The sequence below is a fragment of the Pelodiscus sinensis genome, chromosome 5, assembly GCF_052426305.1.
Source record: "Pelodiscus sinensis isolate ZL-2025 chromosome 5, ASM5242630v1, whole genome shotgun sequence".
In the NCBI taxonomy this organism is placed as follows: domain Eukaryota; kingdom Metazoa; phylum Chordata; order Testudines; family Trionychidae; genus Pelodiscus; species Pelodiscus sinensis.
In genome coordinates this window covers 39,335,124-39,357,053 of record NC_143056.1, presented here as the reverse complement: position 1 = coordinate 39,357,053, position 21,930 = coordinate 39,335,124, and the positions used below count along the sequence as shown (strand labels likewise).

Sequence of the window (21,930 nt, the reverse complement as noted above, 5' to 3'; positions counted from 1 at the left end):
AAGGGGATAATACCATTTCCTTTATTCCACTATTTGTCTTTTCTTGTCTATTTAGACAAACTCTTTGGGACAGAGTCTATATCACTGGGCTCGTCTACACTGGCCCCTTTTCCGGAAGGGGCATGTTAATTTCAGCTATCGTAGTAGGGAAATCCGCGGATTTAAATATCCCCCGCGGCATTTAAATAAAAATGTCCGCCGCTTTTTTCCGGCTTTTAGAAAAGCCGGAAAAGAGCGTCTACACTGGCCCCGACCCTCCGGAAAAAGCGCCCTTTTCCGGAGGCTCTTATTCCTACTTTGAAGTAGGAATAAGAGCCTCCGGAAAAGGGCGCTTTTTCCGGAGGATCGGGGCCAGTGTAGACGCTCTTTTCTAAAACCCGGAAAAAAGCGGCGGACATTTTTATTTAAATGCCGCGGGGGATATTTAAATCCCCCGCGGATTTCCCTACTACGATAGCTGAAATTAACATGCCCCTTCCGGAAAAGGGGCCAGTGTAGACGTAGCCACTGTGTTTGATTGTTTGGCTCTTTTGGTGCAACTATAATATAAATAAAATAAATTAATAGCATGCAACCACAGTTAAAATGACGATTCTTCCATATTTTCCACTAACATGGGAAATATGTAAACAATTCTGCCTACCACAGTGAGCAAAAGAAAGAAAATGGGAAAATAATAAATATATGGTCAGCATTTATTAATGTTTCCTGGTATAAGTATAAAAACCTGTGTCTACTCTAGAAGCACTTTGCTAGTATCATATACCTATAATTTTAAAGTGTTCCTGGTAGAGACATGTCCTGAGTTTGTAGAAAACGACATCAACTTTGCAAGTATGTAGTGCCAGAGAGATTTACTGTGTTTGCATGAAGAGTACAGGAAGTGCACTTTCTTACAAACCGAGTGAGATGGTCTAGGCAGTTTTTCACTGTGTGTTTCACCACTTGCTGTGTGTTTTCTTCTAATGTTCAGGTTTTTACCGTAGAAAATTCTTAGTGTCTGAACATTGGTGCTCTCTAAAATTCATCTGAGTCTATCACTTCCTGTTAATAAACAAAACCAAAAAAGCTCTAAAGTCCTTTTTTATTATATTCTTACCAGTATAGCTTTTATTCTACCACATCTGAGCATAGCAAGTTATACTGACAAATGAGCACTTTTGCAGTATTGCTGTATCTACACTAAGGCTGTGTCTACACTGGGCCACTCATTCTGGAAAAGCAGCCACTTTTCCGGAATAAGCTGCGAGCTGTCTACACTGGCCGCTTGCTTTTCCGGAAAAGCAATGATGATCTAATGTAAAATTGTCATTGTTTTTCCGGAAAAACTATGCTGCTCACGTTCGGGCAAAAGTCCTTTTCTGGAAAAACTGTTCCGAAAAAGGGCCAGTGTAGACAGCACAGTAGTCTTTTCCGCAAAAAAGCCCCGATTGCGAAAATGACGATCGGGGCTTTTTTGCGGAAAAGCGTGTCTACATTGGCACGGACTTTTCCGGAAGTGCTTTTCTGGAAAAGCATCCTGCCAATATAGACGCGCTTTTCTGGAAATACTTATAACGGAAAAACTGTTCCGTTTTAAGCATTTCTGGAAAAGGGTGCCAGTGTAGACGTAGCCTAGGGGTTTCTGCTGGCACAGATTTTCTGAGGGATGACACCTCTTTACATCTGTGAGTGACACAGCTCTATAGGCAAAAGTTACTGGCATAGACCTGTCCCCACTATGCAATTTTAAAAATGTCCTTTGACACTCCGTATTTCAGAGCTCAACCATTTTTGAGTTGTCGGGTTGAAAAAATTGGTATTTTTTTCTTTTACAATGGAAAAAGGCTATGCGTTCCCCACACCATCTGACTTATAAAGACAGCTTAATGGAAAGTTTCAGGTGTGTTTCTTCCATAGAACGGAAAAGGTCTCAAAAGGTCTTAAAAACAGGGATTAGCAATACACATTATTTTCACTACCAGCTGTTAAGCCAGTAGCAAAGGAACAGGTAATAGACTTATACAGATGTAACAGTAGACAGTTCCTGTTTATCTTTCTAGTAAAACAAGAACTGAAAGGATCCTTATAAAATCAGAAACAATAAATTTGAAAACACATAAAAGAAATACTCTTTTAATACATATGTAATTAACCTGTGGAATTTGTTGCCATAGAATATTGAGGCAAAAAGTTCACCAAAGATTTAAAAAAAGGATTAGACACCTATAACTTAGAATCATAGACTCATAGGTCTGAAAGAGACCTCAGGAGGTCATCGAGTCCGGCCTCCTACCCAAAGCAGGACCAACCCCAACTAAATCATCCCAGCCAGGGCTTAAATACAGAAACTAAAATACAAATGTTAACAGCTAGCACACTGTGCTGGAGATGTTCCTTCAAAACGTCTCTAGGCACATCTTTCTGGTCCGTTGTTTAAACCACTTCACGGCCCCTTTGTACCCCACTGTCTCTCAGCCGCTCCTCCCAAAATACCATATAAGGCATTTCACTTAATCCCAATAGGTCTTTCAAATCTAATCTTTTATTGCAACATCATCCCTGACTTCGCTCTGTTCATAACATCTGCCTTGATAATAGCTTGCACACTTTCCCCACATGTACTCTTGTGCTTTCTGCTATGCTCTCCCTTATTTTGAGAACTCTCCATTGAAATGGGCAAAGTCCCCACTTTATTCTTTTACACCCCCCTTAAAACTATGATGCAAATAAATCACTACCGTCAGGCATTGCTTAAACTAGGTACGGCCTGTGATTAGAGGCATAGAGAAAGCCAGCACTATAGTGGGAAGGACAATGGTTGAGATGTACTTATTTTGCCATTGGTTAGTTCATCCTTACTATATGCCATAGCGGCATAGGTGTGCTAAATTTCAGCAAAGATAAGGGGTAATAGAGTGCTGTGATTCCAGTTTAATGAGATCAGGAAGACTAACCACTATTTTCCTCTCTCTGAAAGCTTAGGATATGACAGCTCGGGATAGAGACACCAGTCAAGAATATAGGGTCGAAAAAGAATATAAGAATATGGCTTCTGGGAAATAGTCCAGGTCAAAACCTTGAAATGATAAACTGTACAAACATAAGGTCAGGAATCAATTTACAGAACTAATGCAAAGCATCTGCAGTTGTTAGAAGCTTAGTTATATAAAACTGCATAAAACACAGTGGCCATGAGAAAAGCAATTTCTGAGGATTATTCTGTAGATAACAGCCAGCAGCTGATATTTTTGGACTAACTTTTTTTCAATTGCAGCTTAAAATAATATGGAATGCAAACCATGTATCTAATGATTGCTTTCTTGTCTAAATTATGCTCTGTTAAACCTCTTCCTTTTAACATGGGTATAGTAAGCAAAACTAGTACTCTATAAAATAGCTGGTTACGGAAAAGATATTGTAACTGTAGAAATTATAAACAAAATGAAGACTAGACATGATGACTAATAGCTATCCCTTTCACTGACTGCTGTAATTGGCATCTCCATACTAAATATATCTATACATACACAGATTACAGTTTTATCATTTATATTCTTCTCTTCTTATAAAAGTTTTACATAGAGCAAGGTTTAATTCCAGAGTCTCATTTCTTTCTAAATTACATCAAAAGTGTCTCCTCTCCTCCCTGCAATCATCTTTTCAAGCCAGGGCTGAACCATACTAGCAAGGAAACATGGGGAAACTTGTAGCGCTACTGGCTATACTTTTTTTGTTGTGTAGAAGACCTCCGTTCCCACTTTGTTAATCTGGAACCTTTCATCAGAATATAGGGTGAAAATATAATGTAAGGTCTAGAACAGTGGTCCCCAACCTTTTCAGGTTGGCGGGCACCAGGGGGCGTGGCCGTTCGCCCACCAGGGGACACTTGCCCGCCCGGGGGCGGGGCCCCCCCAGCCGCATGCCCGGGGGCGGGGCCCCCTCCATAGCCGCGCGCCCGGGGAAGGCGCCCCCCAGTAAGCGCCGCGCGCCCGGCGCTCCCCCCCCCGTAAGCGCCGCGGGGCCGGGGCCGGGGCACGTGCGGCGCCGGAGCCGGCAAGGGCATGCGCGGTGCTCCCGGGGGCGGGGCCGGAGCCGGCAAGGGTACGCGCGGCACCCCCGGGACCGGCCTTGCGCCCAGGGCTGGCACCTGCCAGCCCAGATTGCTCCGCGGGCGCATGTAAAGAGCCCGGCGGGCCCCATGGTGCCCGCGGGCACCGGGTTGGGGACCACGGGTCTAGAACATATAGCTATTGGGAGTGACAGAGCAAAAATAAAGTCCAGTCTTCTGTTTTTGAACAAGCAAGGAGATAAATTAGCCATAGGCAATGAGTGACAAAATAAAAGCAACTCGTTGCTGATTTTATTAAAGACCCTGGGGCTCAGAAAAAGATCAGATATGACTGTCAAAGCCGTAAATTGTTACTGATAGATATCACTGCTTGAAATTAAAAATGCATGGAGTATATTCCAGGCCATATGCCATTGCGATGACTCAGATGGCTGATTTACTACCTGCCTTTCAATGGGGATGGCAAGAAGAGCTAGGCTCACCATCTAAGGGCACGTCTGCACTGCTAAAGTAAGCCATTTTCGACTTCAGCGATATCAATTGTATAGCTACGTCAATTGTATAGCAACTTCAAATACGTCAATTGTATAGCTTAAATTGAAATAACTTATTTTTGACTTTTAGTGCTGTCTACACAGCAGGAAGTCTGAAGAAGAGCACTGTTCCTACGACTACCCCTACACCTCATAAAATTAGGGTTACAGGAGTCAGAGTAAGAAGTCCTCCAGCTCAACATTATTTCGAAATTATGTAGAAGTAACTTCTTGTAGTATAGACGCGGACTATGTTATTTCAGAATAATGTTAGTTATTCTGAAATAACGTTGCTGTGTAGGCGTACTCTGAGTGACACAGTAAGATTGGAAAGTGATACCAATGATTTTCGAGAAAACTCATTTTCTTGACAAAGATAAAGACCAGCACAGTAACAGCTGCTATTAAGAGAGTAAGCAATCAGCACACTGAGGAATTAAAAAAAAAACCCCTAAAAATGTGAATAAATACTATGTATTCCTTCAGAAGCAACTAGCAAAAAAAAAAAAAAAAAAAAAAAAAAAACCACACAAAAAGGTTGTAAAATTTTCCTCCATATATGGAGCCTTAAAAAATCCAATTGAAAGACTTCTATGGAATAGGCAAGAGAAACTGCACTTGCACGGCATGTGTCTCATGCCGTTCGCGCCTTTTGATCTCTCTCGAGATCCAGCTTCCACCAGTTCCTCGATTCCGCCCTGGTGTCTGAAAGAGACTACGAAGTGGAAAAGAGGGTGGGTAGTGGAGCACCTATGGGGACACCCATCTCGAAGAACCATCGTTACTGCACCAAGGTGAGTAACCTTCTCATCTTTGAGTAGTGTCCCCGTGGGTGCTCCACTGTAGGGGTCTGTGTAGCAGTACTCTAATATAAGCAATGTGGGTAACGGAGTCACTTCTCATCCACAGTCAAAAACACTGCAGCCGCTACAGCAATGTCAGTGGTTAGTTTATGAGAGACTGCATAATGCTTCATAAAAGTATTGTTAGTGAACCATGTCGCTGCTCTACAAATGTCTTTTAGAGGAACTCCGCTAAGGAACACTGTAGAGGTTGCTATAGCCCTGATAGAATGGGCTGCTAGTGTGTCCGGTAATGGTTTGTTGCGTATAGCATAGCACTTTTTAATGCAGGTAACAATAAGGTTTGAAACTCATTGCAATGAGATAGGTTGACCTTTGCTATGTTCTGCTAGTGAAATTAGTCCGTCTTGTGAAAGTTCCGAGTTCTTTCCAACTAGAATGAGTTCTTTACATCTAGTGAATGAAGGATGGACTTGTGAGCACTCCCGTGTGGCTTGGGGTAGAAAGATGGGAGTACGACTGGCTCATTTATATGGAAGTCTGAGCAGGCCTTCGGAAGGAAGGATGGGTGTGGACGCAATGTGACTTTATCGTTGCTGAAGATGGTGTATGGTGGGACCGCCATCAAGGCTGCTATCTCTCCAACAGAAGTAATGTCTAGCAGAAATGTAACTTTAAGCATCATCATAGTAAGTGGAGCGGTTGCTATAGGCTCAAAGGGGGAATGAGTTAGTTTGTCCAAAACTAGCTCCAAGTTCCACATAGGTCGTGGTAAACATTGCGGAGGATATAAGTTGGAGAGACCCTTGAGGAGCCTACGTGCGGTAGGATGTATAAATACTTAATAACCATCCACTGAGCTGTGGAATGCGGTGATAGCTGCTAGATATACTTTCACAGATGCTAGAACTAACCCTGTTTCTTTTAATTGTAGGATAGAATCATAGAATCATAGAATCCTAGGACTGGAAGGGACCTCGAGAGGTCATCGAGTCCAGCCCCCTGCCTTCAGAGACGTTATGACGTTGGCAGATGATGACACCCTTCTGCGTATGTCCTGCTTCCTGTGAGAATAGACGGAAACTAGCCAAAGTTGAAGGAAATGAAAGTGGAGTCTCGCATGATTAACCACGTACATTGTAGCCGCCATATGCCCCGTGAGTTGAAGACAGGTAAGTATTGAAACTCTGGGGTTGTTTGTGATGGTAAAAACAAGATCTTGGATTGCTTGGAATCATTGCCTTGGTAGGTACGCCCTTGCTGTGGTTGAATCTAGATGGGCTCCAATGAAGTCTAAGGTTTTTGTAGGCAGAAGCGTTGACTTCTGTTTGTTGAGAACAAAGGTCTAGGAATTTGAACGTGTGTCTGGTTATGGATATCATGTATAGTGTATCTGTCTTTGATGGCCGTTTTATTATATAGTCATCTAAATAGGGATAAATTAAAACTCTTTGGCAATGTAAGTATGCCGCTATGACAGTGAGTGTCTTGGAGAACATTGGAGAACATTCTGGGCACTGATGACAGGCCAAAAGGTAGGACACGGTACTGATAGTGGTCCAATCTGACCACGAAGCATAGGAACTGTCCACGTGCTGGATGTATAGTAATATGAAAGTAGGCGTCTTGCAGGTCGAGGGCTGCGAACTAGTCCCCTTGTTCTAATGCTGTAATGATGGAAGCTAGGGTCACCATCTTGAAGCATTGCTTTCATAGGTATCGATTCAGCATGTGAAGGTTTAGAATAGGTCTCCATCCACCTGTCTCTTTTGTTGTAAGAAAGTAGTGGGAATAGAATCCCCTGCCCTTGAACTCTTCTGTCACCTTCTCTACTGCCCCAGTATTTAAAAGGTGAAGGACCTCTGTTCTGAGCAGAGCCTCGTGAGAAGGGTCCCTGAAGAGGGACAGGGATGGTGGGGGAAGAGAGAGGTAGTGTCAGGAAGAGTATGGTATAGCCTGATGACACAATCTTTAGGAACCAGCGATCTGATGTGATGCAGCCCAGCGATGGTAATATGGTTTCAGGAGAAGATGGAAGACTAGAGTAGACTGAGTATGGTGGCCAAACACGGTAAGGTGTTGCAAGTCCTCGACCTGGAAGTCAATCCTGCTGTTTGCCTATGTGGTGATCAGGATACAGTTATTTGGTTGGGGTCTCTGCTTCTGTGGATGCTGTCTTGGTCTGGATTGATCAAATCCCCGCTGCTGCTGTCTGGGATATGAAAAATCTCAGTGTCGTTGGTATGCTATGTAATGTCTGCGTCAGTACGGTGGGGTTTACATATCCAAGGTACAAAGGGTGGTTCTTGAATCCTTACTAGAGAGTGTAAGACCTCGTCTGTCTTCCCTGAGAACAATTTTTCTTTATCAAAGGGGAGGTTTTCAACTTTTGTCTGCAATTCCTGAGGAACTGTGGCAGTTTGGAGCTCTTCTCATGACCACAGAAGTTGCCGTGGCATGTGCTGCTGTGTTGGCTATGTCCAAGGCTATCTGGAGAGAGGTTCTCGATGAGGCATACCCTTATTGAACAATTGCTTTCAATATCAGTCTTCTCGAATCTGGTAAATGTTGTATGAGAGAAGTGAATGTTGTATTATTATCGAAATTACGGTTGGAGAGTAATGTGGCATAATTAGCTATTCTGAGGAGCAGGGTTGATGATGCGTATAGCTTATGCCCGAAGATGTTAAGGTGTTTGCTCTCCCTATCTGCAGAATTATTCTTATATGGCAGAAGTTTGATCTCTACTGAGCTGAATCCACCACTAAAGAATTTGGTTGAGGGTAGGGAAAAAAGCAAGTCTGTATCTTTGGACGGGATGAAGTACTTTTTATCTGTCTGTTTTTTAGTTGGGGTTATTGATACTGGGGTCTACCATATCTCGTCAGCAGCCTCCATAACAGCCTCATCTATAGGGTGGTTATATTCGTGCACTGTCAGGGTTGAAGTTTTTTAAGAAGATTATGTTGTTTCCTTTTGACCTCAGTGAGCTGTATTTCTTGGCTGGTAGCCACACTCTTAAAAAGCCCCTGAAACTGTTTGAGATCGTCCGGTGGTAATTGATCCCCGGGGATAACTGCCTCATCCAGAGATGAGGAAGACTGGTCTGTTGGTGAGATGTCTGGCTGTTGTTCCTACACTTTGGAAATCTGTCCGTACTCAGGCTCCGAAAGCTGGTGCACTGGTTAGGGTATGGAAGATGACGTTATAGGGTCCTGACCATGAGGTGGGGGAGAAAGTGAGTATTGTCATGTGGGCGGGTGTTCCCTGCAGCAGGATGCATGGTACCCCTGCCTTCGATGGTAATATCATGGTCACCAATGAGAGGCATATCTGTAGGAGTGTGAGTGGCTATGGTGTTGGTATTTCCATCTGTCAGGAGAGTGATATTGTGGAGAACTGACACACAGCCTGCATTCAAGACGGTAGTATGAGGAGAAAGAGTTGGAGAATGCAGTGACCTAAAAGGACCCTTTGAGGATGGGGGAGGTGATAAGGAGGTATATCTCTGATATGGTTGTCGAAGTGTAGGTGACGGTGATGGAGCAGGTGAAAAAGCAAGTGGTTCTGGACTCGGATCCCGTGCTCTGTGGGATTTATGAATAGCCTCTCTCGGTGCTGAGGTGGTACCATTGTCTTCTAGTGCTGAACATTCTGACTCATATCGTACTATCGGTGCTGAATGCGTCGGTGCCGGGGTCTGCACCACTTGCGCCGGTGCTGATGCCTGTATTATAACTGGTGCTGATGCCTGCACCATATGCGGTGCCGAGGTTTACACTGTACTCGGTGCTGATGGCTGCACTGATTGGCCCAGTGCCAACTGGGTTGTTGAAGCAGAAGATGGTGCCGCCTCCCATGATGCCAAGGTTGGCAGTGCCGATTGTCTTACTGATGCCATAGCTACCGGTGCCGCAGATCTTGCATGACAAGTTTTTGGCTTTGAGGCTGTGTTAAGACATGGTTTCATGGCGCCAGATGTTCCCAGCTTCTCTCCAGTTTTTATACTGCCGGTAGAGACCGGTGGTAAAGAACGTGTTGGTGAAGCCCTTTTATGAGTGGGAGCAGCTGTAGGAGGGGAAGCTCTCCGTTTTTCTCTTCTTGACGAGTCAGAATCTGAGGGCTGCAGGGCCTTATCAAACAAGAACATCTTGAGCCTCATTTTCCTATCACGCTGCACTCTCACTGTCAGTTTTGTGCAGTAGGTGCACTTTTGAGGCACACAAGATTCACCCAGACATTTAATACAGCCTGAGTGGCTGTCGGAGGCTCTCATAGGCTCTTGACATGTGATGAACTTTTTAAACCCCAGAGAATCTGGCATGGCCAAGGAGCTGGTCACCGCTGACTTGATAATAGAGAAGCAGACTTTAGCTTACTTTCCTTTTTGATTTATATAGTGCTGTTATTTCTTCCTTTTTTTTAATCTTTAACTCAGAAGATAAATTTTTTTTTAAACTAAGTAACTATAGCTATTCTAGAACTAACAATAAGAATCTGACTGAACTATGTACAGAAATTACTGTAAAATGAAATTTTCTTCTCTGAATAGAGTCATTGAAGAGAGAGGTCTTGATCCGTCTGTGACCTGGGGTGGCGAAGAAGGAACTGGCAGGGAGCTGGACCGTGCGACAGATCAAAAGGCGTGAATGGCGCGAGGTGCATGCCATGCACGCACGGTCTGGCTGACCACTGCTTGTGAAAACTCTGATCTGTGGTGCCAGGACGACCCAACACCTACAGTGGAGCATCCACGGGGACATTTCTCGAAGAAGACGACAACGACGAGAGAGTTATACTGTAGAATGACAGGGGGGCAGCAAGCGCCCCAGCAGGAAGCCAATGGCCAGTAGCAGCCAATACCATGGCTTGCTTATATCAATCTAAATTGATAATATCACCATTTAATTTGAAAATATTAAACCAATAATATGGTGTGTCTCATATGAAAGTTTAATCCATGACATTCTAAGAATACATATTCATCTACATCGTTTAGTACATTGATACTTTTTCTGTCAACAGAATTCTTTGTTAATGCAAAATTATTTTCCCCTTGGTTCTCTATGTCCATAACTGATTAGTTACATGAGACCCAGTTACTTTTCAAACAATTCCTATTTACCTAATTTCCTCTTCTGGCAACAAAAAATAAGATAATGTCACAGTTTCACTGTCTTACAGTTACCTTCTAATGGAATAGGTTCAAATCCCTGCAACAATTATTTTAGTCTCTAAACTAAAGGGAGCTTAGTATCTCAGAGTAAAAACCAGATGATCGAAGTGCAGCTATACTAGGGCATTAAACACAGTACCCCGACATTTTAGTTTGAATTGGCCACTGACTCTGGGAAATCTATCCTGAACTCAAACCTCTGTTTTAAAATGCTTTTATCTGTAATATTTATGTCCATATATGAATTGGCTTATTGACTTAATATTTTAAAGATTTTTCTATTAATTTGTATAAAAAGCACTTAACCTGTTAACTGTTATCCAGTATGTTTTAATTAGACAATTTAACATGACTATCAAGCATTGTTAATTACATGTAAACCCATAATGTCAATTTCATAACATCTGAAAAGTAATTGGGACTAGCAAGAGGAATTTGGGCTGGACTCCATGATCTCCTGAGGTCTCTTCCAATCCTAAGATCCTATGATTCTATGAATTTTGAATGACAATGCTGAAATAATGGCATTTCTTTATCTTTGTAACTTTCCTGTATATATTTCTTGGCTGGTAAATAATAAGTTAGCAGCACTTGGAATCTCATAAGATTCTGCTCAAAAACTCTCATGGCTCTCACTTCATCTTTTAAACCCTTACAGAACCACCCATTTTAAATGACAGAAGTCAAATTGTTAGGCATAATACGAGCAACTTGTGTTATGTAAGCAAGCTGTGTCAAACAGTCAGATTTGTCCTTGGGCAATGATCCCTATATACTCCACATGTGACTATGTTGCAGATACTTTTCTTCATACTCTGGATATGTAACACAAACCAGGCATCTCCATAAAATGGACATTTCTGCTGTTTGAACTAGAGATGTTAGCAACTAGTCAACTAACTGATAAGCAGGAACTTATTGGTTAGCTCTGTCGACTAGTTGTGTCCCCCCAGCTGCCGCTCTGCAATTAAAAGCATAGAGAAGCAGGCACACAGAGATGCTGGGTCAGTCCCTGCTCCGCAGGTCTCTTATCACTTAGGATACAACCCTCTCCCATCACAGCTCCTGCTTTCCATTTTACAGCACAGGAAAGCTGGCATAGAGAGAGTGGGTCAGTCCCTGCTCTGTGGGTCTTTCAATAAAATACTTCCCTGTGCTGTAAAATACAGAGCAGCAGCTGGGATATGTTATGCTGAGTGATAAGAGACCCATGGAGCAGGGACTGACCCAGTGTCTCCACATGCTGGCTTCCCTGTGCTGCAAGATGCAGAGCGGCAGCTGGGGATGTTAGGCTATGAATCCGCACGAGCCAGATTACGTGCTGGAACTACCTACCCTTAATTCAGTAGTCAATAAAAAAATCTATCAACTACTTGATTAGTAAATTAATCGCACTTTGACGTTCCTAGTTTGAACATCCCTAATCCCCTCTACCTCCTCCTCCTCCTCAATACTGTTCAAATATAGTGATCATTCATCTGTTTGAAAATCATTGGTGCTCTCTCACCCCAATTCTCTCCTTACTTCCTATCAACCTTATTCCCCAAAATAAAAACTACTTATATAGTTTGTTTTCAGGAAACACATCTGATGCGAAGAACCTTTTCTGCATTTCAAAACCTGTATTTTTCACAACTAAAGGAACCTTTCCCTGACTTTCAGGCCAGCAAAACCTCAGAGGAAGAACAAGGACAGAGAAGAACAAATGAACATGCTCAGATTGAGTCACAATTTGGAATATGTGAAATTTCCCTTCTATTCGCTTGGCTCTGATTGCATACATGGGCTTGTGGTGTGGGTAAATACACTGTCTAATGGATAAACCAGAGGCAGATGCCTTAAATGCCTTTTCCAATTCTGTCATTGACTCCTATGTGGCCTTAAACAAGTCATTTAACTGTTCTAGAATTCAGCTTATTCATGAATGTGAACCATAATTACCTATTTCAGAATGGTATTGTGAGGTTACATTGATTAATGCTCATAAAAAACACTTTGATATCCTCAATTGAAAGATATTAGAAAAATATTATTATTTTGCAATCTCTTGAATTCTATTTGTAAATGTTGGATTACCATTTTAAAGCACAGCAATCTCCACCATTAGAGATTACTATCAGATAGTGAGAGTAACTAATTAGGCAGAATTTCATTTTTGTGTTTAATGATTGTTTCTTTTCAGTACTATTGTGAAGCATCTAAATGTTGTAGATGGATATGAGAATAAATAAACTGGATGTCCAATTCTTTAAAAAATGAAAGGAAATTTCTTTTGCGTGCATTGCATCATGGGAAGAGAGAGAGTAGGTAAGAAAATGTCAGAGATGGATACTAAATTGTACCACAAAAAAACAAATCTCCTCTGATTCTGTGGTGAGATTCCTTGTGCTGTGTACATATATGAGCTCTGATGCATTGAACCAGCAGACTGACACAGAATAATTTGGTAGATTTTCATTAGGGTTTCACAGAAGTGTGTTATAGTGTTTAAAGTGTTTCATTTGATAGATACTAAAGTAAGAGGTGATTGTCAAAGATTCCAAGGATTGTAACTGAAGAAGTATGATGAAAGGAGGATGATAATCCCAGACATTATGAAATCAATATAAAAGGGAAGCACTAATTACCACTTTACAGGATAAGTGATGGCCCATTTTTTTCAAAGCCCTTTGTCAGGTAACAGACAGGGATGCAATCCAGTTCCTTCTCTATGTAGCTGTCTTAACCCCATCTCACACATTTGAGGGATGGAATATAAAATTATTCCCATCCCCTCATCACTTTCTGCCTGTCTGTAATCCTCATTCAAGGTCTGGCAACTTCTAGTCTGCCAATATTTTAATGAAGGGTTCCAACCAAAATATCGCATTTATATTAGTCTGCAAGAAGCCCTGTTTAGGGCCAGAGAGGAAGAATAAGGGATTGGCACATCTATTTGTTTACTCACCAAAATTGTTTCTTGGAACCATAACTGCTGAAGTAGGTAAAAATTACTTGGCTAATAAACTCCTATCAAATGCCATTCACAGAGACTATCTCTACTCTGTGCGAAGGACATGGGGATGCCTGTAATATTTTATGACTAACAGGTTGAACTCTCTAGTCCAGCACTCTCTGCTCTGGCAACATCCATGGTCTGGCATGATTTTAGTTAGCCAGATGTTCACTTATCATGGGTGCGGTCAGATTTCCTCGCAGTCCCACAAAGTTTGTTTTCAGCCACCAGTCCTGGCTCTCAGTGTTCTGTACTGTTATTAAGCTCTAATTTACCCCTTAATGTCTTCTAAGAGCCCAGTAAGCAATGGAAGTGTTGGTGATGCTGCCAAACAATATTGACCTTCTGTGGTTTGGCAAATTCTCTGGTTTGGCCCCAGTCAGGGCCTCAAGGTGCTGGATTAGAGAGGTTCAACCTATATTATATATAATATTTATTTGTACTGTGTTTTCTCCATAGGATTGTAAGAGATTAATTCAGGCTGAGGTTATTTGCACATGTGCAGGAAAGGGAACAATAGCTTCAGATAGCTCCACTGGCTCGTATTTAAAAGATATTATCTGGGCCATTCACTTTTTAAGTTTTACCTCATAGACTTTGAAGTCAGAAGGGACCATCGTAATCATCCAGACGAGGGGTTCTTAAAATGTGGGTCACAATCCCATTTTAATAGGGTTGGCTTAGATGTGCTAGGGCCTGGAGTCAAAGCCCAAGCCCCACTGCCCGGGGCAGCAGGGCTTAGGTTACAGGCATGCTGCTCCGCCCCCTCTTCCCTGATCAAAGTTCCCTGTAATCTGCGTGGCTGCACAGTTGTCTATTTAGCTGCATGCAGGAGCTCAAGAACCCTGCCCAGGAACCTACTGTAGCCAGGGGAGGGCCACTTCTCCCTCAAACCCAACCCAGCCAGGCTTCCAGCCTGCCATGACCAGGTTTTGGGTGGCCAAGGCCCAGAGTCCCTGTCACGGCAGAAGCCTGAGCTGGAACCTGCAGGGGTTGGCGGATGGGCACCTATCCTGTGGCCCCAGACCCAAAGCTACCACAGCAGGGAGAGGTGCCTTTCCCCCTCAACCCAAGTGCTGCTGCAAAGAGACACAAATGGGGGAGTCCTCTCTCTTTGCAGTAGCCCCAGAGCATCCTCTTTCACCCCAACCTTCCCCGAATCCATCCCTACCCTATAGCCTGCACCTCCAGCTAGAGCCCTCCCATCACTGCAGTCCAACCCTCTGTCCCAGCCTTGAACCCTTTATTTCAACCCCACCCAAGAGACCACATGCCAAGCCAGAGCCATTACACCCTTGATCCCTAACTCTGTGCCCCAGGCCTGAGCACCCTCCCACACTCAGAACCCATTGACCTCACCCCGCCACATTAATTTTGTGATGTGCACCAATACGAAAGTGGCGTGTCATACATCACCTCCATATTGGCGCACATAACAAAATTTGTTCCACTCAAGGGTTGAGAAAAATTAGAGGGAACACTACCCCTAATCTATGGGGCTTGGACTTTGGGCGGCACCACCTTGAGCAGCAGGGCCTAGGTGGGTTAAGGCTTCAGTCCACTGTGCTGGGGTCAAGTAGTAGTTTTTGTTGTCAGAAGGGATTGCCATGTAATGAAATCTGAAAAATGCAGTATTTTCCAATGGAAAAAAAAAATCAGTGAGACATAGTGAACACTAACTAAGTAAAGCAATAAATTCAGTGCCTGAAGCTAAAAGCCAGAAAGATTCCTATGATGATTTCAAAGGGAACTCTGTGTCATTCCACTAAAATAGTCTTAAAAGCGGAGAATACTCAATTGTTTTGTGGAGTTTTTCCTGTTAAATAACAATACTTACAGCCTGAATCTGAAAGCAGTGAGCTGGACATAAAGTTGGTTTTAGTCCGCCAGTTAGAGGAGAGAGCTGCTGCTTGTATGTTGGAAACAGGAGCATCCATTTTCTCATCCTGAGAAAGGCAATGAACATGCTCTCTGTGAAAAATGTGCATTACTTAAGTTATATGGTTCCTTATTTACTGAGATTAAAAACAGCCTCAGGTTTGGTTCTACAAAGAGATGGTATTTTTTTAGCGTTAAACTGATAAACTTTGATTTCAGTTCCTAGAACATAAACCACGTAGTTAAGTTTATGAATGATTTTGTTCCAAATTTCCTTTTCAATATTCAGAACTCCCGGAAAGAAGTTGATTTCCCTACTTTGCCCAGGGAGCTTAATGGCTTCTTGCAACTATAATGAACTATATAAATGTGGCATGGTTCCTTTCCTGTATAATCACATCTAGACCCCAGAACGAATGAGAAGGACAGTACATGTATGCTCTGATGACACCACTTAACACTGATCCACATCAGCATGTTCCAACAAGAAATCTAATAACTGCAAAACTCAAATTTCCCCCTCCCATTAACTAAATCCAAAACTTTGTCTTCTGAAATATAGGTTTGTCAATTCACCTGTCAAAACCTGAAACTACTTTTCCATTTTTCCTCCCAATTTTAAAATAAAGTAAACCCTCACACTGTTGTTCTTTATACTGTAAAGAACATTTGGCTATGTGCATCCAGCATATTATTTTGTTAAGAGGAGACACTTGATACAGACGCTAGAGTAGAAATTTAAACTGCAATTTAACCAAAAAAATATCTAGAAATCTGTTTTAATGTTGAAGCAAGGAGTCTTTAGATTTATTGCTCTCAAAAACAAAATTAACAGCTTGGCTTAGTTTCTAAATAACCCTGTTTCTTCAAATGAGAAGGGATTATAACACTCAAATATATTGCTTCATGGAATACTATACTTTGCTACTCAATTTTCTCACAAGCAACATCAGGAAATTTACTTTAAAAGCATTCTGCAACGAATCATTCTTGGTAGTATTACACTTTGGAAACACCTCTCCTCCCCCTGTATTAATTTAGGGTATGTCTACACTACAAAGTTAGTTCGAACTAATGGACGTTAGTTCAAACTAACTTTCATAGGCGCTACACTAGCGCTCCGTTAGTTCGAATTTAATTCGAACTAACGGAGCGCTTAGTTCGAACTAGGTAATCCTCATTCCACGAGGATTAAGCCTAGTTCGAACTTACTAGTTCGAATTAAGGGCTGTGTAGACCCTTAATTCGAACTAGTGGGAGGCTAGCCCTCCCCAGGTTTCCCTGGTGGCCACTCTGGCCAACACCAGGGAAACTCGTCTGCCCCCCTCCCGGCCACGGACCCCTTAAAGGGGCACGGGCTGGCTACCGTGCCCATGCCAGGTGCAAGCCTGCCAGCACCCAGCCAGCAGACCCTGCACCTGGCACGGATCGAGCCACCCACCCGATGCCCCCCAGCCCTCCCCCTCTTCCCGGGACCAGGCTGGCGGCTCCCTGGAGCTTGCCCGGGACCGCAAGAGGCGGGCACCCGCCTGGGCTGGTGCAGACATCGTGGACCTTGTCCACGATCTCTGCACTAGGCTCAGGAAAGTGGCCAGCTAGGGCAGGAGAGCTGCCAGCCTGGCCACCCAGGAGCAGGTGTGCAAGAGAATCAAGGGGGTCCACTGAGACACCCGACCCTGAGCCCTCAGCTTACAATGGCCGTCCTGGGTCAGACCAAAGGTCCATCTAGCCCAGAAGCCTGTCTGACGACAGCGGCCAACCCTAGGGACCCTGGAGGGGATGGACCGAAGACAGTGACCAAGCCATTTGTCTTGTGCCATCCCTCTCCAGCCTTCCACAAACCTTGGGCAGGGACACCACTCCTACCCCCTGGCTAATAGCACTCCATGGACCCAACCTCCATGACTTGATCTCACTTCCCTTTAAACTCTGTTCTAGTTGTAGCCTTCACAGCCTCCTGCAGCAAGGAGTTCCACAGGTTGACTCTTTGCTTTGTGAAGAACAACTTTCTGTTACTAGTTTGAAGCCTGCTACCCATTCCTTTCCTTTGGTGTCCTCCAGTCCTTCTTTATGGGAACTAATGAAGAACTTTTCTGTATGCACCCTCTCCACCCAACTCCTGCTTTTAGAGATCTCTATCCTGTCCCCCCTCCATCTCCTCTTTTCTAAGCTGAGAAGTCCCAGTCTCTTTAGCCTCTCTTCATATGGGACCTGTTCCCAACCCCTGATCATTTTAGTTGCCCTCCCCTCTCCCATCCTCTCTCTTCCCCTCTCCCACCTCCTTTTCCCAGTCTCCCCCAGTTTTGTTCAATAAAGACAGATTCCATTTTTAAAAAAATTGTCCTTTATTTTGTACATCAAGAAAAGGGGCTAGGGAAGGGTAAGTGGAAGGAGGTGAGGGAGGAATGGGGCACGAGCCCCAGATGGGAAGGACTGGGCTCGCTCTGCGGGCTTTTGGGGTGGAACCTCTCCTGCAGCCCCCCGATTACTCCCTCTCCCCAGATGGCAGCCTGTGGCAAGTGCAGCCGGTCTGATGGCCAAGTGCTGTGATGTGCCCAGTGTGGGTACTCCGGGCACTCCAAGCTAGGACTGCTTTGCAAGCGGGGCACCCCTGAGAACTGTCTGTCCGGGGTGGGGGTTGGAACCCTTTAAGCACAGTCCTTGGCTAGCCTGAGACAGCATCTCCACGCTCTAAGTCCTCATCTGATGCCCTGCTGGCACTGCTTCCGGCCATCCTTAAGCCTGGTTCAGGGTCCACTTAATGTGGACATGCTAGTTCGAATTAGCAAAACGCTAATTGGAACTAGTTTTTTAGTCTAGATCCGTTAGTTCGAATTAGCTTAGTTCGAATTAACTAATTCGAACTAAGTTAGTTCGAATTAACGTTGTAGTGTAGACGTACCCTTAGAGACTAAAAGGAAACTTTTGTCCCATTAATGTACAGGGGATTTGCTCCTATTAATACAAAAGGGTATTATACACATTAATCCTCTTGTGTGTCAATGAGGGACTTGGTACCTAGAATAAACATTCTAGAATAACCACCTTTACAAGAAAAAAAAGGGAAAAAAAAGCATTTCCCCCCTGAATATGGAACTATAATGCTTCCTTCACCTTCACTCTCTCCAAAAATCCAATCTTAAAACAGATCTATTAAACAAGCAATATGTGGGCCACTTACTTCACCTGCAATCTTTGCATTGCAACAAATCTCTCCATTTGTAGAGGTGTCAGCTTCTGTTACACCCTTTTCCACACCCTTCATTTTGTTTTCGTTTTGAAGCTCAGTTCTGTGCTTAACTCAGCTCACTCCCTGCCTCCCCCATTCCAAGAAATCTGATATTATTATCTATCCAGATAGTACTTATAACTTGTCCTTCTCTTCTAAGCAATAGGTTTTTTTTTCATAGCTACTCATAAGCATAAATCCAACAGATGACATTCCAGAGTATGGGAGGAAGGTGAGGAGAGGAGCCAACTGCAGAGAGTGATCAGACTCTTTGTTTCTGGTTTATGTTTGTATTTATATTTGTTACTTAAAATAAAATAATCAGGTCCAGAAGTGAGACTGAATAGTGCCTTTTCTGAGATTAATGTCAGAAAGCAAGCTGAGAAAAGCGTGTTCAATGAAGACCGGTTGAAGGAGGTCATACAGGAGGTAGGAGGCTAACTCAGGCAAGAAGCTGTATGTAAAAAGGCTGACATAAGGCTACTACACACCACAGACGCTCTTTATAAAACTCCCTTGTAATATACACTTCCTTATCACTTACCAAATACTTGGCTACTTATACAATCAGAGTACTGCACTGTATATGAAGTCTGAATTGAAACAGTCAGCAAGCAGGACATTTGATCCCTCTAGATCTCTTTCTCTCTTCCATAACACTGAGTGCTAGAACAGCTAATGACAAAGTGTAACAATAACATAAAGAAGTAAAACAACAGCGTATTTGAGGCAGATAAGACAATTCCAGTGCATGGTAAGAAACGCAAGCAATAAACAGGGATTTCTTGAACTAAGCCAGGCTGATCACTGAAATCAGCTTAGTACCCTCCTGTTACCTGCTTTTGAACATACCATTCTATTTGCAACAGCTATGACAGCAGACCGCATATTGTGCAAAAACGTCAATTAGGCTTGACTAAAGGGAAGCCATGAAATGTTCCTGTTGTCTTAAGAAAGAGGAAAATATTATTTTCGAATCAGCCTTAAGTTCAGATCAAACCAGACCAGTGAGATTGGTATAACATTTCATTACAATCTCAGCTGATACAGGTCTTGCTGCCAGTCAGCATTTTGCAGGGTTTCCAAATCTGGTACCCACTGATGGCAACTGCTGGGTTGTGGAGGGGTGGGGGTGCTGGGCCAGAGAAGTGGAGGAAGTTGAAGGTTAACTCCAGCACTTGATCTGAAATGAATGGTGCCTTGCACACTTCCTGTTAGTCCTTCTTTACCAAAGTATAGCTTGGACATATCAGAGAACTCATGGTCTTTTTACTACAGGAACCCCATGGAAGACAATGCCCAGAACACCTCTGATTTCTCTGTCAAATGATATAGCTAAAAAATTCCATGCTTATGTGCTCAGAATCTGTAGACATTACATACTTAAAACTACCCCATAACAAAACAAAGTCACTTGCATACAGCTAAATCCTTGAATGTAGCTTGGAGTCTTGGGCACTTTGACTATAGTTTGTGGTCTGCAAAATAGTTAAAAAAGAGTGAGTTTCACTTTGTTTCTGTTGTTTTGTAAGAATATTGGTAAGGACCTTTAGTTTGATTTTGTTTTTTTTCCATTATCTGATGCCTGTTTCTGTGTGTGATAAGTTGTATCTCTCTAGCTGCCCCTTGAGGTGTCTTGGATACCCTTCTCTGGTGGGTGGCATGACAGTAGTTTGGATTATGTTCTTTGGACATACAGCTCTTAGGGAGCCTGCCCTCTTCTGGTCAAGTCTAAAATAATCCAAAAGAAAAAGATAAAAGATGCCTATGGGCTAGGTCCACCAAAGGGCTAGGTCCTTCCAGCCTCATACAGGGTAAAAGCCAACAGACTTCCGAAGGAAGAACTGGGCTCCATATCTCTTGCATGTCCATGCAACCAAGGCTGAATCCCAGGGCTTCACAAAGGAAAAGCTAGTCCCTTTTTTCCAATCACAGGGCTCAGTGTAAGTGTTGCTCTCAAGCAGTTTTTCCAGTAGGCAGCCTGCTGCCTGAGACCAGAGAACTCTGTGCTCTACTGTAGTTTTTTTTTTTACTGGATGCCACCCAGCCTGAGCCTGGATCCACCTTTTCAATGACCAACCCTTAAAAGATTCATAAGTCCTTTAACTCCTTTTTGACTTGTGCAGAATCGCCCTGCCACATGAAATTCCCAATTTCCAGTTAAAGTAAGCTGATACTAGCAGTGTAACCAATGAGAAGTGACATGATGAAAGAGCACTTCACTTGGGGAAATGGCGAAAATTAGGTCTCTAAATTTACCTTGTAAGTTAGAAGACCAGAAGGAAAGCAAATAGAAAAAGTGCAATGAGTGTGTTTCTAGGGAATAAATGCTGACAGAGCTGCGGCCCATGTGGCTGCACACTTGGCAGGCGAGGCCTGACAAGTGAAGCAGAAACATTGCTCATATAGGATTTTAGTCAATGTCTGCAACTTGAGCTAATCTCCATGAAATGTGCATCTGCTAGTGACTGAATGCAAGATGGAACAAAACAAGAGAGGAAACGGACATACTTTGAAGTTTTTGATTCTGTGCTTTGAATCCTCCAGCTGCTGCTGTAGAGAGCCCACAATTTCCTTGTACTTGGTGTATCTCTCTTCAATTATCTCCCTTTGACGATGAGATTCCTGGAAATACATAAAGTTCTGACTGTTTTTGTAAGGTGAAAGAGTAGCTAAATAAAAATATCACTACTAGAAATTCAGAACAGCAAGGGTTGATTAAATATTGGCTTTTAAGGCTAGAAATATAGAGACCCTGTTACCTTGCTGGTGATGAAAGCATAAGAGGCTTCTATAGAACCCTGATGTTAAGATCAAAACAATCAAATTAAAAAATAAAAGGCTTTTCTACTTGCTAATTAATACTGATTAATCAGTGATTTTTCACAACTCCTGCCCCCTTCAAAAAACCTTAAACCATATAATAGAATTCAGTTTATTTCTTTCATGGGGGCAGGAAACAAAATTAGGTAAGAGGTATATTTAGATACAAGCTTCCTTTGTGTAACTCAAAGATTTTTTTTTATACATTACTGTACTGATTGCATATGACTCCAATTATGATCCATCATATTTGCTACTAGGGAGGAGCTCTGTTGGAGAGGATAAGGGGGGAAAGGAGAACATACTTACACATATGGTGGTTGTGGAGAAGACTAATGTCTTAAATAGATGCACTTTATGGCAAAATGCCAGATTCCTAAATAACCCCATATCTGCTTACTTCATGCTCCAGTAATGAATCTATATTTTATATGGAGCAAGA

General features: G+C 42.9%; 1 protein-coding gene across 7 annotated transcripts in view; it reads right to left on the bottom strand.

The window, feature by feature from the left end:
- Positions 1–21,930, bottom strand: part of CEP128 (centrosomal protein 128) — a 393,105-nt gene that overhangs the window by 10,095 nt on the left and 361,080 nt on the right. For 5 of the 7 annotated variants that reach the window (XM_089778396.1, XM_025181171.3, XM_089778400.1 and 2 more), the window contains 2 exons: positions 21,177–21,290; positions 15,396–15,504 (listed from right to left, as the gene is read on the bottom strand). The exons of 1 other annotated variant lie outside the window; for it this stretch is intronic. In XM_089778396.1, the coding sequence (XP_089634522.1) occupies positions 15,396–15,504; positions 21,177–21,290 (223 nt within the window). The remainder of the gene's footprint in view (positions 1–15,395; positions 15,505–21,176; positions 21,291–21,930) is intronic. One more of the 7 variants, XM_089778397.1, reaches the window with a different exon arrangement.